The sequence below is a fragment of the Micromys minutus genome (genome assembly GCF_963924665.1).
Source record: "Micromys minutus genome assembly, chromosome: 26".
Lineage (NCBI taxonomy): Eukaryota > Metazoa > Chordata > Mammalia > Rodentia > Muridae > Micromys > Micromys minutus.
Genome location: NC_137961.1, coordinates 1,450,701 through 1,470,226, shown reverse-complemented (window position 1 = coordinate 1,470,226; position 19,526 = coordinate 1,450,701). Strand labels below are relative to the sequence as shown.

Here is a 19,526-nt window from a genome sequence, read left to right as displayed (position 1 = left end):
TCATTGTTTGGTGATTTTTCTCAGAGGTAAATACAAACCTGTTACTAATAATAGCTGTCAAAGTTAAAGGGCATTGGCTCAAGGGGTTACTCCCTCCTTCCTGCTGGACATTCACCTATGCAAGGACATAGAGAAAGGTCAAAGAAAGCCAAGTGACCCAAACTAGGCAGAGTGTTCCCTACTCTAAGAGCTATCTATGTGCTCCAAATGTAACAATTTTTCTAAGCATAGACACACCCCGCATTGCTCTCTAGCTTTAATCTTCCTGATATGCCACCCCCCTTAATCTAGAATATTGCTAGAATCAGGAACTCTCCCTTTACACTCTCTATATTCTGTATGGACTTACGGATTTCCCAAATACCCTTCCTGGATCTTTGTGCCACCTCCCTGAAGTCCTCGGCCAACAATCTGAATATCTTCTATCTTCTAGCAATGTCTGCATGCTATGTAAGTGTTACAGCAACTGTGAAGTAGTTGTGACCACTGTGAGAATTCAACCTATTTATAAACAAGACACAGAAAGGTTAAATCATTTTGGCCAAGTAAACAAAGTAGCCAGCGTCAGAGCTTGGGCGGCAGACTCCAAAACTCAGTCACTAGATCCTTTTCTCGATTCTTTCTGATGCTGGCCTCTTTCTTCCCATGGTGTTACACCTCCCTCAGCCTGGGGCGTCTGTCTGTCCTTTACTGACATAACTGTCTGTTCTTCAGAGTCTTCTTGAGAAAGAAAAGGTCTTCCTGAATGACGTTAGCACTTAATCTTTCTCCCCCCTGTGATGCTGAGCAGAAATCTTTATCGGAGACAAAGACTATCCCAATGGCTTCTCAACAGTGCTGACCAGTGAGAAGTGTTTGTTCTTAGAAGGCATCCTGCCTGTCAACTTCTTCGTATTTGGGTTCAGCATTGGTGTGTACAGGTGTAACAACAAAACCTTGGGATTCTCTGTCAGTCTTATATAGCATGTGAGGTAATCAAGCAAACACAAACCAGGTAGCTACGAAAAGAAGGCTGAGCTACTTGACAGAGACCAGGTGATTACTCCCAAGACGGTATGACAGTCTTAGGGAGCCTTCATCCAATTGGTGGTTGCAGTACTCAGACGGTGATGAGTAAGGAGAACTCGGGTTCTGACAAATTACCGAAATCTAAATGTGCATGAGGCTGTTAAGCAAAATTGCTCATAAAAAAATTAAAATATTCATATTCCTTAGGGATCCTCTGGGTTACAAAGAACTTTGTAAAGCCTTTCTGGAATAGCTAAGAGCTTTCTCTATCATTCAAAGTACGCCAATGCCTGTGTGGTTACCAGAGCAACAGAGAGGTTTTGCTAATATGGACTTTCCTTCTCCTTTCCAGATCCTGGCCATTGTGTCCATCCTCTTCATCGTCCTTTCCACCATTGCTCTGTCTCTCAACACACTTCCGGAGCTACAGGAAAACGATGAGTTTGGGCAACCCAGTGACAACCGGAAGTTGGCGCACGTAGAGGCCGTGTGCATTGCTTGGTTTACCATGGAGTACCTCTTGCGATTCCTGTCCTCGCCGAATAAATGGAAATTCTTTAAAGGTCCGCTGAATGTCATTGACCTCCTGGCCATCTTGCCGTACTATGTGACCATCTTCCTCACCGAGTCCAACAAAAGCGTGCTGCAGTTCCAGAATGTGAGGCGCGTGGTCCAGATCTTCCGAATCATGCGTATCCTCAGGATCCTGAAACTCGCCAGACACTCAACCGGCCTGCAGTCTCTGGGCTTCACCCTCAGGCGGAGTTACAATGAGTTGGGTCTGTTGATACTGTTTCTGGCCATGGGGATAATGATATTTTCCAGCTTGGTGTTTTTTGCTGAGAAAGATGAAGATGCCACCAAATTCACCAGTATCCCTGCATCATTTTGGTGGGCTACCATCACCATGACGACTGTGGGCTATGGTGACATTTACCCTAAAACGCTGTTAGGGAAAATTGTGGGTGGCCTCTGCTGCATTGCAGGAGTCCTCGTCATCGCCCTTCCTATACCCATCATTGTGAACAATTTCTCTGAGTTCTATAAGGAGCAAAAACGCCAGGAGAAAGCTATTAAAAGGAGAGAGGCTCTTGAGAGAGCCAAGAGGAACGGAAGCATCGTTTCTATGAACTTAAAGGATGCTTTCGCTAGAAGCATGGAGCTGATAGACGTGGCGGTGGAGAAGGCTGGAGAGTCGGCCAATACCAAGGACTCGGTGGATGATAATCACCTGTCTCCGAGCCGGTGGAAGTGGGCCAGGAAGGCGCTGTCGGAAACAAGCTCCAACAAGTCTTATGAGAATAAGTACCAGGAGGTTAGCCAGAAGGACTCCCACGAACAGCTGAACAACACTTCTTCCTCCAGCCCACAGCATCTGAGCGCCCAGAAGCTGGAGATGCTATACAATGAAATCACCAAGACACAGCCTCATTCCCACCCGAACCCAGACTGCCAAGAACAGCCGGAGAGGCCATCTGCGTATGAGGAGGAGATAGAAATGGAAGAGGTGGTCTGCCCACAGGAGCAGCTGGCTGTGGCACAGACCGAGGTCATTGTGGACATGAAGAGCACCTCCAGCATTGACAGTTTCACCAGCTGTGCCACTGACTTCACAGAGACTGAGAGATCGCCCCTGCCACCACCCTCGGCCTCTCATTTGCAGATGAAGTTCCCCACTGACCTGCCAGGAACGGATGAGCACCAAAGAGCCAGGGTACCTCCGTTCCTAACACTAAGCAGAGACAAGGGGCCTGCTGCCAGGGAGGCTGCACTGGATTATGCCCCAATTGACATAACTGTGAACCTCGATGCCGGGGCTTCCCATGGTCCTTTGCAACCCGACAGTGCCAGCGACAGCCCTAAGAGCTCGCTGAAAGGGAGCAACCCCCTCAAGTCTAGGTCCCTCAAAGTGAACTTTCAGGAAAACAGAGGCAGTGCACCCCAGACCCCACCCAGCACAACCAGGCCACTGCCAGTAACCACAGCTGACTTTCAGCTCGCCGCTCCCCAGCACATGAGTACCATTCTTCTAGAAGAAGTTCTCCCCCAGGGACAGAGACCCTTGCCGGGGGCTGATGTTTCAGCACACTGTCAGCAACCATCCAGAGGTCTATCCCCACGATTTCCCAAGCAAACACCATTTCCTTTCTCTTCGAGAGAAAGGAGGAGCTTCATAGAAATAGACACTGGAGAAGATGAAAACTTCTTGGACCTCCAACAGGCAAGACCAGACAAGCAAGCAGATCCCAGCCCCAACTGCTTACCAGATAACCCTGATGATGCCAGAGACCCTTTAAGAGAAGAGGGCTGTGTGGGTTCCTCCTCTCCCCAGAGCACAGACCACAGCTGTAGGCAAGACATTTACCAGGCTGTGGGTGAAATCAAAAAGGACACTAGTCAAGAAGGGTACAAGATGGAGAACCACTTGTTTGCCCCAGAAATTCATTCTAACCCAGGAGACACAGGCTACTGTCCCACTCGTGAGACCAGCATGTGACTAGTTACAAAAGCAATAAAAGAAAAAAAAAACTTGTTTCTTAAAATTATTAATGCGATTAATAATGCCATGAACTAAAATATGAGAAACTCCTCTTCCCTAATACCAGTGTATAAAATGTTATTTTTGCATGGCATGAACAGTTTAGTTTAAGGACTGTTTAAATAAAGAGTCGAGACTGCATTTTGTAACAAACAAAACCGATCCTGAATAGTGAGCAAATAAAGTGCCCTCTTAGGAACCAGAGCTCGGCCATGTCTGACATTTTTGCCCCTTTATTTCCAACAGTAGGCAGGTTTTGCAGTTTTAACTCTTACATCCCAATGGACTTTAGAATTTGCCCATGAAAGGATGAAATGGTGTTGCATGTGTTCATGCTTATGGGGAGTAAGGTGCTTTCAGCCTGCAAAACTCATAACTTTGTAAATAGGCCTAAATGTAAATGTGTCGCAAACATGTGGACACCGCGTTTCTGAGACACAGGTACCTCCTTCACAGCTACTGCCTGGAGGAGCTGTCCAGACTTCCTGTTGCAAAATTGTAACCTCTTCTTAGCCTATTTTGTGCATCTTGCTTTGGATTATAAAGCTCTTATATTTGCTTAAAGGAATACAGTATTTTTATTTATTTAGGATATAATTTGAAGGGTATGTTTATATGTATTTTCTTTTATTTGGTATACAATTTACAGGGTATTTTCTTTCCCTGCTTTTGCTTGGTTGTTGCAATAATGTTCTTAATAAATCATAGAATTTAGTAAGATTTAATGACCAGATATCAAGCATTTGGAATATAAACTAAATATCATGTCATAGACCATTACAGAAATTCAGTTTACATAAACCTGAAAATGTACAGAAGGTTCTATTATATAAAAATAAAATTTTTAATTGGTATTCCAAATTTGGAAATCACCTTAAAACAATGTCTTTTGGCACTCCAAACATGACTATAGTTTCCTCTGGTGTCCAACATACAGGTAAAGATCTCTTTTAAAATGGAGAGTCCATAAAATGACTTTTAACAAACTGAAAGTAGATCCCCACCTTAAGAGACAAAGCTGGTTCAGCATGGACCATGCTAGGAGCCCAGGTCTGGACCACTAAATAGTTTTCAATATAGGATAAAGACCTAGGATGACAATACAGGTTGCAGAACGATGTTCTTGCAGACTTTGAATCCTTCCCAAGAACAGCCAGAACACTCTCAGTAAGTGCAGCAAGCAGACGGGCTCTCTCAGGTTTCCTTGCTGGAGGTCACACCAGGCATTTTCTTACTGGGAACACCAAATACAGAGGCACTGGGCACTGGAAGTTACCCTGTTCATCGGACCCACCTTGCTTTGTGGAAATCAAGGCCCTGGTTACTGATGAGTACCTGTCAGCTGTGCATTCTCCGCTGTGGCTCCAAACTCTTGGGATCACACCTGCATCCAAGCAAAAACATAGGCCAAGTTATTTCTCAGCCCACTTAAGATCTCAAATGAAAGATTTCTAATGCTCAGGTTTTGTGGCAGCAAAATGCATTCTGTGCATGTGTGTATAGTTCGGGGAAATGGGGAACTTCCAGGGAAAACTACAAAGTATATTTGCTTAAAAGAAAAAAATCTTAATTTTTTCTTATTTTTGTAAAGGAAAAACGTTTAGGAAAAAAATAGCCCAGATATTTAGAATCTAATATAAGTCTTCAATATGTCTTGATTAACAGGATCTGGTCATTAAATCTCAGATAAGGAAACAAGTTTTGATTTTAGTTAAAAAATCCAAGCAGTCCTGATATTAAGAATAATTTAAAATATTCATTTTGTCCCATTGTGCTTAGGATTTCTTAATGGTTTTCATGTTTGTTTCAAAACAAAATCTTTGCGAGTTTATAGTCATGACTTATTGGTATTTGTATTATGCAAACTTCCTTCGTGTCTAAAGAGTTAAGTGTTAATCAGTTTTTGTAAATCTCCGATATTTGAATTTTCTATATATAGTTTTACAAAGTCAAGCAGGTGTATCTATTGTTAGATGAGTTAGCAAATAAGTTACAAGGATAATTTTCTTCATACAGCCTCATGAAGCGTTCTTTTCTAAGGCCTCCTAGTAATGAATCTATTTTTTTTATTCATAAGTGGACTTATTGCCCTGTCACATGATCTGAGCCCCATGTTCCTTGTCTCTCAGGACTTCTACTGAGAACCCTGTCCCATGCTGGGGACACTTATCCAGTCTCTCCCAAACAGTCTCTCCCTTTCACTCTCTGAGTTTGTTTGGAAGATTGTTTCATTTTTATGTTTTAAATAATTTTTTAAACCCCTTGGAAACTTTATCCCTTAAGTGTTTCTAGTTCCTCTGAGACAAAGGTCTGCAGGTAGGAGAAACAAATAAACACTTTTCTCTAAGAAATCTTCCACTGCGCTGTTTCACAGAGAGGTATCTCCCAGAATGCACCTGTGAACCCCTTCTGAGCTTCAGCACATGGCGTCAAACTCAGAGGAGAACGTGTAAGTCTGGATACATCTATCAAGCGGAATTCTTTCTGAAATCTTCAGTTCGACATTAAAAGTTCATGCCCGGGCTGCAACTGACTCCATGACAGATATGTTTCGGGAATTTTTAAATGCTGTTTTATATTATGTATCAACTAGTAAAACTGACAGTCTTATGACTTCAAATACCTCTTTTTATATTCCTTGGAAAACATCACCCACGTTTAGGATGAACTGCCTGAAGGGGGCTATTGGAAGGTTGTGCTTCCAAGAGTTTATTTCACCATTAGCTAGCTCAGTGACCAGGGACAAACACGACTATTTGAATGGCCTCAAAAATAACAAAATAATGGCCCCTCGAATGGCTAAGCTGTTTCTGCTCGCTCTCTTAGCCAGTGCAAATTGCCACACAATGTTTATAATTTCAGAGATAAGCACATAGAAATGGGTTTGCATTGAGTGCCGATATTGATCAATGGTAGAGGACCCACCTAGCATGCATGATACTCTGCTTAATCCTCAGCACTGGAGAAGACAAAGGGGGGGGGAGGACAGGAAGAAATGAGGGACCTAAATGTCTGAAGTAGGTCCACACATACACCAAGTGAGTCCCTGAAATTGACCCAATTATGCTGTAAACATTTCACTAGAAATGCTCTTACTCTGACATAGTCAACTGCTTTAAAGCCAATATGCGAGCAAGCAGTATCGTGATGAGACCAGATCTGATAGCAGAAGAGAGCTGGTGCCCCGCGTCTGTTCCCATATTGTCTTCCCTACTCCCATGTTGGCCACAGAAATTTTATAATTTCTATAAGTTTTATAATTTTCTCTTGAAATTATAAAGGTTGGAGAGAAAAGCTTAAGTATGTTTCTTCTCGACAGCTTTCAGAATTGCCAGTAAAGATGGAGACTCTGTCCTTTGTTCTGTTCCACACAGATCACTGGTGAGTGGCGGACCCTGACCTCACACACACCATCTGGCTCTAAGTCTGGCATCCTATATCACACTGGAAAGGGTTAAAATGACTAAAAATGTGTAAAGAAGAAAGCATCTTGATAATATGAAGGTTTTATTTTAAAATAGCAAATCTGCAGGGGCAGTAAGAGCTGTGAACCAAGTCAGACTCTTGGGTTTGCCCATTGGGGTTCTGGCTGTAGCATACATGGCCCATCACTAAAGAGAAAGTTCCGCTGTTTGCAACTAAATGTGGCACACACGTGAGGCAGAAGGCTACAGAAAGTCACTTGATCTTCCTGAACAAAAGCAGACAGAGCTAAAATTACCCCCAATCCAAACTAAAACATGTCATTTATTGAATGCCATCACCATTTTGATGTTTACTCATTTGGTCCACTCTAGATGAACAGCTCCTCTCCCATGCCAACCTGGGAGTCTGCCGAGGAAGGGTTCCTCTCTTAGCCTCATGAAGCCTCCGGCCACTCTCAGCCACACCACTGATGGAAAACTGAAGATACTCCTGGTTACTGATGAAAGGTCACCTATCAGGCAGGAAAAAAATCAACCAGTGGTCTCATCAGAGCATTGTAGAACATACATAAATTATATTACTTTTCCATGGAACTATTTTTCTAAGAAATAGATGAACTGAATAAATCCTAATTTATAATTATGTTTGAATCAAGTTTATTTGTCATGCTTAAAATGGCTAATTGCTCATCTGGTTACGTGAGGTCATAAAACTATCTTTGTTATCTGGTAGATTAAAAGGTAATATTTTATGGTTGGAAGTGAACCTCAGTGGTAGATAGAGTACTTGATTGCCTGGGTTCACTCCCCAGTACCAAAACAGATAAAAATGATTTAAATTAGATACATTTCTAATCAAACTAGCTAATAATTGTCTGTCACAAGTAACTAGAGCAAAATTTAAGTAGCAGGAAAGGACTGAAAAAATTACATTTATGAATAAATTTTAAAACAGCATATTAGTGCTTTTCTCCCTGTAGTCTCCCAGTATTCCCCACTTAATCCTCTAAACTCTTAACATTTAAAAGTCAACATTCAAAATCCCTTGGTTTGGCTCAAAGAGTTTAATCACTAGTTCTGTGGAGATTTGAAAGTATATTTGGTTATTTTGCCGCTGCAATGTCTTCCTCAAACCAATAAATAGATAAATAGAGGATGGATAGATAGATAGATAGATAGATAGATAGATAGATAGATAGAGAGAGAGAGAGAGAGAGAGAAACGGGTTTGGTAGTACATGCTCTATCCTAGCACTTGGAAGGTTGAGACAGGAGGACCATGAGTCTAAACACAGCTTGTCAATACATAGTGGTTTTCAGATTAGTTTGGCTACATAGTCAGACCCTCTCCCAAAAGGAGAAAGAGGAGGAGGAAGAGGAGGAACTGCAGCAGCAGCAGCAGCAGCAGAACAGAGTGGTATACTCAGAGTCTCTACAGGCTAATCTTGAGTTCAAGGCCAGCCTAGTCTATATATGAAGTTGCAGTCCAGGCAGATACACAGTGAGACACTGTCTTTAAAGACAGGGAGGGAAGCTTGGCTCTGCAGTTCTGGTGAGCAGCCGTCCGGGCTGGAGTTAACACTCAAGGGCTGTGCTGCAACCGCCCCACGGCTCAACAGCACGCTCTCCACTGCTTCTGTGAAACACAATCCCCCAAGCCCCTGTTTACCACCATCATTAACTCCTATTACCTTTCTTAGTAACTCTAAAAGGGTGCCAGCAAAAGACAAAAATATAAAAGAAGAAAGATTTTTAAATGTAAGTAATTAGTATTCTTATTTGGTGGATATACCTGTATAAAGGTAATTATAAAGAATATATATACCGGTATAAAATTTAAACGCTTAGAAGATACATGAAGAATGAAACCAGAAATTACTTCGTGTCATCAAACAATTCCAGATTACTGTTCATATATAGCAAAGCTTTCCCAGGCGCCTATAGTTTGCCTGAAGGTAACACACACCATCACTCGGTCCAGTTTCATTATTTAATTAATCTTGTATCCAAATCCCACTACATAATTCCTAAACTTAAAATTACAATAGCTGTTGGATATTTAGTGACAGTGTGTGAAGATATTTTCAATTTCAAAAAAGAAAGATGGATCAAAGAAAACATTATAGACAAAAAAATTTACGTTTATTAATTAAAACAACTCAAAAACACAGAGAAAGTAGGAACTTCCTCTAGGTAGCCCAAATTGACCTCGGAATCACAATTCTCCAGTCTCAGCTGTCTATGAAGTGATCATTTCCAACTCTTTTGTTTCATATTTTTCAACCCCATTCTCTAGTCAAGACAACACCACCAACTGCTTTGGTAAGAGCCAAATGCTGGTCTGAGCAATGTAGATTCTGTCCTTCTGCAGTGGGACCCACTGACAGACAACAAGTTGCCGGGAGAGGTTTTATTGCAGTTAATTTTCATGTTTTTCTGAAACAGATTTGAGGCGGTGTAACAACAGCCTTTCAGAATGAAGACACAGAACTCTGACAACCAGAGGCAAAGGCTCAGAGGTGTACCATAATATTCACCCCCTGCCTCCACTCACTTTAAATCCCTTTTGGTGCTCGCTGCAAGAAAAAGAATTATCTAACAATTGTACATAGATTAACAGTCAAGGCCAACGCCCACTCCTAGCCCTTCAGCCCCGCCCCTAAAATCCCTGCCATCCTTCCCTCCCGATTCCATGTATTCTGCAAAGGGTGAGATTCTATTTGCCCAGAAAGAGTAACCGGAAGTAAAGACAAGTTCTCTGCCCTTCACTGCGCCCATGTTCCCTGCACGCAGTCAGAAGCAACTAGGTTCCAGGCATTCCTGTGGTCACAGCTCCGTTTAATTTTTGCTGCCCCTCTGTGTTTGCGACCCCATGCTTGAGACCCTGTGCACTATGCTTTCAGGGCACCCCAAGTGCTGCCCTAAAACAGAAGATCTCGGTTGGCTACATCTTGATCAGCGCTCCAGATCTGTGCCGGACTGTATAGTGTGTGCCACTTTGACACCCCTGCCACTATGGGAAGCTAGGCGAGAACTCAAAATAGTGTGTGTGGTGAAGGGTGAGTCTTGGGTGTAAAGATAATGCTGGCTTTTTGTCTTCTCGACAACTATTATCTATATAGCTTCCACTTGAAGATTATGGCACAGCCCCTTACATGACCCTGATAGAGAAAGGAGCATCTTCTAAACTCCATTAACATTGGTCTGTGCTGGCCAGAAAGTCTGCTGTGGCCAAATCACCCTTAAGGCAAGATGCGGTCAACGTTTTTATTTGCGGCATACAGGTTACACTTTTTTTTTTGTTTTTTTTTTGGGGGGGTTGGGGGGGTTGCCTCCAAGTTTTATACAAATCACTATGCCTGGTTAAAATTGGGAGTATTTTCCTTTTTTTAGGAAAGTAGCCTCAAAAGGTAAAATTACTAATATTAAAATTACTAATATTAACCCAAGTTACTTGCTCAATGGGATAATACTATTATATATATATATATATATATATATATATATATATATATATATATATATTACTAAAACTTCAGGGAAAATTAGCAAAATTCTTTGTCTTCAGCTCAAAGTCAAAGAGAGAGAAAAAAGAAAACTCTGCAACTCACAAAACACTAGGTTTATCACACAGCAATCAAATTCCAAACTTACGAAACTTTAAAGAGGTGTATATTAAACCATAAAAATTCAAAAGTGAACTATGGAAAGTCTCTATTAAGCAAGTTCAAGGTGCCCTTAGCACAATGAAAGCATTTTAAAGGCTTTAATTTAGCTGCATGCTTGTGTGTATGCTCTTAACATCATGTTCTCAATGAAATATTCTGTTTCCTACTGTTGTTTATATATTATCTGCTTGTGTGTTCTGTTTTATTTGAGGAGAAGAGGATTCATAGAAAAAAAGAAGGGTCTGAAAGGAGAAATCATTGGATAATTTATTATTACCTACTGTGCCTGGATTGTGTTGAGACCGTGTGGCCTTCCCCATCCTTGTCTCTCCTTCTCCCTCCCTTTCTGAGCTCAACTATCCCAGTTTGAAAGTTCAAATCCAGTCAACATAGCTCAGACACTGGCTCCTCCGATGTTTAAATCCTCTCTGGACTCTCCAGAACACACCAGGGATCCTTCCCCAGAGCCAGCCTGCTTAGAGGGCATAGGCACCAAGTCAAAAGCAGGAACAGATGTTCCATTAGCAATAACAACTAAAGCCAGAAGGAGGATGTCAGCAAGTTTAGAGGCCAAAGGCACACTGTCCTGGTACAGAAGAAAACATGACTTGACAGCACTCTTTCCCTAAATACAATTTGAGCAGCAGTGCTGTGGTCAAGCTTGGGCCCTGACCCTGCTACGTATGTGCTCTGAGCTGCACACAGGCTGAGCTATGTTTTTGTCACAGACAAAACGTAGCATATGTAGGTCTCTACCAAGCTCTAGAACTTGAAAGGAAGTACCTGGGTTGTTGAGGAAAACGGGACCAAATTCACTAACATTTCCCAAGGCAAGTCTTTCTACGAAATATGTGTGTAGCCAGTGGGTGGCTGTTTTCAGGGCAATAGGCCAAAAGGAAGAGACCGATACATCTTTTCCATTTCCTATCGTAGCATACATATATTTTAATCAGGGAAAACTGAGATTCGGGTAAGTTTTCATAGAGTTCTGGGACAAAGTTCTAATAGCCATCCATATAAAACCTTAACAGAAGATGCTAGGGTGGAAAGAAAGCCATACAGAAAAGCTTGTGTCTGTCATACATCTTATTATAAGAAATTCCTATTTGGATCAAAATTTTTATTTTTTATTTTATGTTTTAAAAAAGCATCTTTAGATAACCATGTGAAATAAATGCTACTTATTTTGTTATAAATGTGTAGTTTTTTTAAGGCTATTGTAGCTTAAATGAGATGGGATATGGGTAAATGCCAAGCATATTACTGGACAGGACTAGATATGCAACTTAAAGCAAGAATTCCAAAGGAAGTAGTTCAAGTCACACTTGTGTCTGCAATACTGAGCTCCCAATGCTTCTGTCACTTTGTATGTGTGTTCAATGAAAACGCACTGCTGAATAAAATGTAAGGCATCTTATTTGTCAAGTTATATACAAATAGGTACCCTACGTTGTTTTCAAGAGGGATATTATTTTAACAATAACGTACTATGAAAAACTAGTACTACATTTTTAACCTAACTGCCTTAAATTTTTAGTGTTCAGTAGACGAGCGTCAATTTCTCCTTGAGGAAAGCAGCTTCCTCTGTGACTTTAATTTACTGTCTGTTTGGAAAGTCTGTTCTATTTTTCTGTTACCATGAATTTAAACTTACACCGTCATCTTGGGACCATTTAACACAGTAGTTCCTTTTCCTGCTTTAAATATTTGCAAACCTGTGGATCTGTTCCATGAACTGTATGTCACAGCCAATCCAATTCCACGGTTACATTAACTGGCCTTTTGCCAACTGTTTTGTGCCTTCAGGGGCTTTGGCATTAAACACATCTTTTTTTCTCATTAAATTATTTTGTCTTAAAAATCCAAAGTGTAATCTGTCATCAGTACAGACTTCATCAGAGACTTTTGCTTTGCCTATGCTAGTGTTAAATCTTACTGATTAAAAAAAAAAAAAAAAAAAAAAAAAAAAGTGATTCCGAGGGGGGCTAATTTTCCATGTCAATGTATTTCAAATGCTGGGTTACAAAGCTGAGATGAACCCCCATATCTCGTGACAATGAGTGACGACCAGGGGACGCCGTACAGGACAATACCCTGTACACTCAGCCTTGACACACTGCAGCAGCTTCAGCCAAAGCAGGCTGACCACTGAGGAACCAGACTGTGGACCCCTGATCTACGCTCAAGCTAGCCCTGCGGCTCTTCTATTGAATCTACAAAAGAATTTCCAAGATACAGTCAAACTTCCTTCTCAGAGGATCTAGTAGCCGAAAACTGACAACCCTACTTTAATTTTAATGAATTTTGGTTTGTTTAATTGGCTCGGGGCGATAATTTTGGAGATATTTAGTTGGTTGTGGCTTTGTGAGGGGTTGCCTAGTAATTTTATAAAAACTTGACTATAACACATTACTTAGTTTGGGCTTTCAATTCATTACAATGCTTAAAAAGAATAATTCATGTTCTAAATCATAAATGCATGACAATTTAGGTCTTTTTACTATTTAGTTATAGCCTAACGGATACTGTTTCCCTCCATTTTCACAAGACAATAAGGTTCCTAGTTCATCAAATAGTGTTCTGACAGAAAACTACGCTGCCCAAACAGCTCTAAGTACATGATACCTGTCTCTGTGTAACCTATACAAAACTTCCATGTTGACTGACATGTGTCTGCCGCATCCTGAAGCTGCCACTGTGGGCGTCTCCTCTTCCTACACCAACACCTCAGCTGTGGTGTCCTGTGGTGTTGTGTACATAGGCTAGGGTACAAACATAGCTGTAATCTGCTTATTCAATATTGCGTCCACAAAGTCTGAGGCAACGCAATAACACTGTAGTCCAAATGGCACACACTGTGCAAACCACCTTCACCCCTGCGATCTTTACCACAAATGCTGAAGTAGTATTTTTAAGTATTTTTGCTTTGTGGACTTGTAATGAACATATCTGTGTCATATCTACATAGTCAAGCCATGTCTAGTAATTCAGTTTTAAAATGTTGCCTAGTAACTAAAGAAAAATATCTACTAAATTTTCCATATAATCGCTCTGTTCTCTGCTGCTGTCAATATTGGCCTGTTTCTATTATATGTAAAATATAGGAAGGGTCCTGTGGTGAGATTTTGCCTGCCAAACTTCAGCAGTTAGAACAGGTCAAAGACTGTACTGTCCTCAGAAGTGATTGACCTCCTATAGTCCAGTATTCTGAAATACTGGGTGTGGGTATACTTGGTGTTGAAGTACAACCTAGTGCATACAAGGTTGTGGGATCAAACCCCAACACTAGAAAACTAACAAGTTTAGAGACCTGTAGAATTAATGATTATACACATTTGGGTTTTAGTATTGAGGGAAACGGGGAGAGGAGCAAAATGGGAGGAGAAATGGGAGAAGGAGGAGGAAAAACAGCACTGCTAACAAAGTATTAATATGTGGAAAATGGCTGGCTTTGGGGGTGTCACATGCACAGACCCTTGTGTGTTTATAAGGGGATCCTAAATTATCTGCTGGGCTTTCCCCGCTTGGTTTACCAGTTATTTATTTTTCAATTTTAATTGTTTAACTTGCAAACATTTTTAATTCAAGATATAAGGATTATAAGCTTAATGTTGAACTCAGGACAACTCTGTGAAGATTCATATTAATTTTCTGAAAAAATATACAATGAAAGTATTTAGTACTGTTAGTAATTAATGCATACAGACAGCCTTGTTGGGGGTAATCCTGGATGGTTTCTCTATATATTAATAAACATCCCTTTTTTTCTCTCATGTTATAAAGATTTTGTTTTAATGAAGTCCCTAAGCATTCCCCCGGGTTAAAAAAAAATACTCAAATTTTTTTTTTTTTAAATCTAAGGAGTAACGTATCAGAAACCAAATACTAAATGAGGGGTTCTTGAGAAGCTTCTAGACATGTATGTTAAATAAAGCAACTTTGTATCTTGGAGCTGTACACATCATTAGGTTTGTAGCCACAGTGCATGTGTCGTAGATGGTGGTCACACTAGTCTATAGAAGCTATGAATGCTGCAAGAAAGAAGAAGCACAGCCAGCATTTTGTTCTAAGAGTTTCCCAAAAAGTGAGCCTGTCCTGTCTGCCTATGTAATATTCCAACACTCCATCCTCTACTCCACGGGCTTTCAGTAGACTCGCCAGGAGCTAAAGCACATGCGGAAATGCTATGTCTTGTCTCATTCATCTGCCTCTACATGCTTTATGCACTCTATTTGCGAACAAGATGTTCTGGTTTCAGTTCTGTAGACAGGCTGTGGTCTTAGCATATGCCTGTTTGTTTAGCTGTCTGTCCATCCTGAACCATTAATAAATGCCCCCCCCCCCATTTAATGGTGTTTGTATCTGTGTCCCTGTATTGGCTGCATTTCAACTTCATAACAAGAAACCATAATTTTGTATTTGTACTTCGCTGATCTACTCAGTAATTCTGCACCAATCAGCAGGCCTCTCTGCATGTGGTAGTCTGTACAACTGCTCAACAGCAGGATGCTTGTTTCTGTCAAAATGTCTTTAAAGTTGCCAGCGCTGTTCTCCATTCCAGTCTGGTAGAATACGTGAGATAGAAAATAAATGTGTAAACAAATTATCCGTGTCACTTTGGTTCTCTGCATGAAACTACGTTAACATTGAGCATGGCACAAACACCCCTCACCCCATCCCATGAAAGCCTGACACTTCATTGCTGATCCTTCCGGCAGGTGGTATTTAGAGGAAGTCCAGGGTGGATGGAATGTGGGTCTTTTACCACTCAAAGGCAAGTGTCACTTACTTATACGTTTTTAAAATCTCAGCACAGGTCCTGGAGAAATGGTTCAGTGGTTAAGATGGCTTCCTGCTCTGGCAGAGAACCCAAGTTCGGCTTCTGACAGCCATGTTGAGCAGTGCACAGTTGCCTGTAACTCCATCTCCAGGGGATCAGACACCCTGTTCTTACCTGTGCATACACACACACACACATACACACACACACACACACACACATTTTAAAATAATGTATTTTAAATCTAATGCACAACCTCTCTAAAACTCTGGAGTAAAGAGATCAAAAGTCTTTGAGATAGTTTCCCACTGTTATCTGTCCTACCATCAAGTCAGGACAGTCCCTTTGTGTAAATTAAGCTTTAACTCTGGACCCAGCACCAGCTTTGTGGATATGTGACCTGAAGCAGCCCCTCAGAAAGCCTCCACACCCACAAGGAAGTAATGCCTATGGGTGTCATCTTGAAATTCTTAGTTTTGAAGGGATGCGGTATATCTTTTCACCACTTGGGTAAATAAAAGCACCTCCCACCGATTCAAACCCTGGAAAACAAGAGGTTAACAGAATGAGAGACATACTTATCATGCACTGACTTGCTCATTCCCTATTCATAATATATTATCATCATCCCCACTTTACAGAGGTTAAGTAGCTTGTTGGAGGGCACCAGCTAAGAAAGTCAGGACTGGAACCCAAGCATCACGTGCACTGACCATTCAGGCAATGTTGTATCTTGCCTGCTATGCTGCCTTTTCATCAAAGACAGGTACTTTGTCTTGTTTGATAATAGAGTGCTTGGGAAGTGCATCCAAGGCTTTCACCTTACAAACTACTGCTTTAATAACTTAAAGATTTCAAAAATGATACCTTCTAAGACTGCATATCTCCCAGCTAAATGGCTCTGCTCTTGTTGGTCCAAGACACTTACTTGCACATGTTGACTTAATACGATAGCCATGAACCTTAAGTCAATAAATTGCCAGTGGACTTGTGTCCCCAGCTCAGACATGATTACAGAAAGCCTGATCTCTCCATCCTCCTTCTGCATGAGGAAGAGATGAGAGAAGATCAGTGCAGAGGGAAGGAGCACTGAGTGTGACACCCCACCCCCACCATTCATCTGCTTTCCTAGCTCAAAAACAACCACCCACTCTTCCCAAAATGGCAAAGGACAAAGGTCAGCACATCTGAGTAAATGCCCCTATGGTCGCCACTCGATTTAAGAAAGAGAGAAAGCTCGTGAAGAGAAGCAGTCCCTTCACATGTGTGTGAGCGTGAAAGGTTGGGGCTGGTGTAGTGTTTCTGTAGTGGATTTTGGGAATTGAACAAGAAAATGAACTAATGGTTTTCTTTCGGAGTTCAGGGTCACAGATGGAGGAAGTGGAGGACCCCATCAAGCCCACTGTGCCCAGATCCTTCAAATTTAACAATAACAATACCACACAGAGAACCTGGATAAACTACTTACAGTCATCCTGGAAGGTTGGCACCCAGAGTGCATTATCTGCTCATGTTAAGAAATTATAAATCTCCCAATAAACTTCTCTGTTTTGTCCACCACACTCCTCAATCAGAATTCTGTGTGTCTCTCTGTCTCTCTCTCTCTCCTCTGTCTTTCTCTGTCTCTGTCTCTCTCTTTCTCTGTGTGTGTGTATGTCTGTGTTTCAATGAAAGAGGACTAAGACAAAAAAATAACTAGGAAGTGTTGCAGTTAATATTAAAAAATTGATTTGGTTTACCTCTCTGCCAACCCTGAGGTCTCACTCCTCAAGCCTGGTTTTAGTTCGGAGCTGCACACTCCTCTGGCACGCGGTCTGATCCACCACCACAGCTCAACTCATCCGTGCAACTCCCTTCCCTTAGTGGTTTTCTACCACATGTTCTCTGCCTGTCCCAGGGTGTTTCTGTACCCCAAAATCCCACACAAACACAACTCTACAGCCCGATAGCTTTTTATAGGGTTTTATATGTTCATGTCTCAATCCGCAAATCCTCTACACAAGATTGCATCAAATAGACAAAGATACAAACTGCCCTTCTATATGAGATATTAGACTGTAAAATCCTTAATGTTCATAGCTTTTTAAAACCAATAAATCCCACCTGGGTCCAGTTGGTCCTTGGGAAGCTCCATGTCACCTCAACCTCTAACCTTTGTCCTCTGACCCTCTTCTGACCTCTCAGCCCTCTCTACCTCCCTCGCCCCGCCCAGTTACTGGATTTCCTTTATTTTACTAATTAAAATGGGAAGGTTCAGTTGGAGTCACATGACTAGCCAGTCCTTCTTGGGTAAGTGGAATTAACATTAAAATACAAACAGCTTCAGGACAATCTACAAGGAAATCATCCTTTCATAGAGCTCTACCTAAGGAAAAAATAATGGAAGGAAATATAGCTGAATGCAGAATTTTCACCTAGAGATGCTGTCTCTTCTCAATACCCCTATTCATCTCCCGTTCCGCCTCAACCTTAGAAAATGAGTTGGGAAACAAAAAAGACGGAGGTGGGAAGGGCATAATAGCATGGCTCTAAAAGAACTAAAATAAGATTTTTTTTCCCTCCCTTCTCCGCCTTCTCCCATATTCAACTTTGTGTAAACAGATGGGTTTAACAGTGTGAGTCAGATAAGTACAGATTAGCAAAGTGATGGAGCCAAAGCCGAGCACATCCCTCCCTTCATCCCATGGCTTTCTTTATCCTATACCTCTACTGAATGTTTTCGCCAAGATAGACTATAGCATCCCTGGCTAGTGTGTTAGTAACGAGGAAAGTGTTCTAATGAGATGCCTGATCAAGGCTAAGTGTTACATAAATGACTAACTCTGTCTGGCCAAATCAGCTTTGTGCTTTCTCATGACACACACTGATGTGTCAGAAAGTATCAGCAGAGATCAGAGAGTATCAGAACACACACACACTGATGATGTATCAGACAGAATCAGCAGAGAGTATCAGAACACACACACACACTGATGTATCAGAAAATATCAGCAGAGATCAGAGTGTATCAGAACACACACACACTGATGTATCAGACAGAATCAGCAGAGAGTATCAGAACACACACACACTGATGTATCAGAAAATATCAGCAGCGATCAGAGTGTATCAGAACACACACACACTGATGTATCAGACAGTATCAGCAGAGAGCAGAGTATCAGAACACACACACTGATGTATCAGACAGTATCAGCAGAGAGCAGAGTATCAGAACACACACACTGATGTATCAGACAGAATCAGCAGAGTATCAGAACACACACACACACACACACACACACTGATGTATCAAACAGTGTCAGCAGAGAGCAGAGTATCAGAACACACACACACTGATGTATCAGACAGTATCAGCAGAGAGCAGAGTATCAGAACACACACACACACACACACACACACACACTGATGTCAGACAGTATCAGCAGAGAGCAGAGTATCAGAACACACACACACACACACTGATGTCAGACAGTATCAGCAGAGAGCAGAGTATCAGAACACACACACACACATACACACACACTGATGTCAGACAGTATCAGCAGAGAGCAGAGTATCAGAACACACACACACACACACACACACATACACACTGATGTCAGACAGTATCAGCAGAGAGCAGTCAGTATCAGAACACTTCACAAGCCTCAGGGAGGTTATAAGCCATGTGTCACAAGTACTCTAGGTGGATGGAAAGTACCTTCAGAATGGAATCCTAGGGAACTCTTTGGCCAAATGAAAGAGGATGGGAGAGGTTGAGAAAGATATATTCAAGGGCTTTTTTTAATGCTGTTGCTGTACAGAAGGGTAGAAGTAACACACAATGTGCCAATGTTTTGTTAAGCAATTCCCAAAATAACCATCATTCAATTTATTCATATTGTATTTTTTCAGTGTTGAGTACTAGCCTCAGCTTTAGTACCAGGGACTAGTAACATGGGGTGCCTGCCCTCAAAGATCTCACAGGCAACATTGAAGTGAAAGCAAAAATCAGAAAAATGTCCTCTGCTATGACCCTCCCCTGCCCCCACCAAGCATTTCAATGACTCTAGATGCACCCTTTGTACACAACACCCAAATCAACCCACTCGGGCAATCAGAGAA

At 41.6% G+C, this 19,526-nt stretch overlaps 1 protein-coding gene across 1 annotated transcript in view; it reads left to right on the top strand.

Moving 5' to 3' along the window:
• The window catches only part of KCNB2 (potassium voltage-gated channel subfamily B member 2), a 365,613-nt gene extending 361,931 nt beyond the window's left edge, over nt 1–3,682 (top strand). The window contains exon 3 of the mRNA XM_080938490.1: nt 1,361–3,682. Within this exon, the coding sequence (XP_080794616.1) occupies nt 1,361–3,505 (2,145 nt within the window). The 3' untranslated portion in view covers nt 3,506–3,682. The remainder of the gene's footprint in view (nt 1–1,360) is intronic.
• The last annotated feature ends 15,844 nt before the right edge of the window (nt 3,683–19,526 follow it).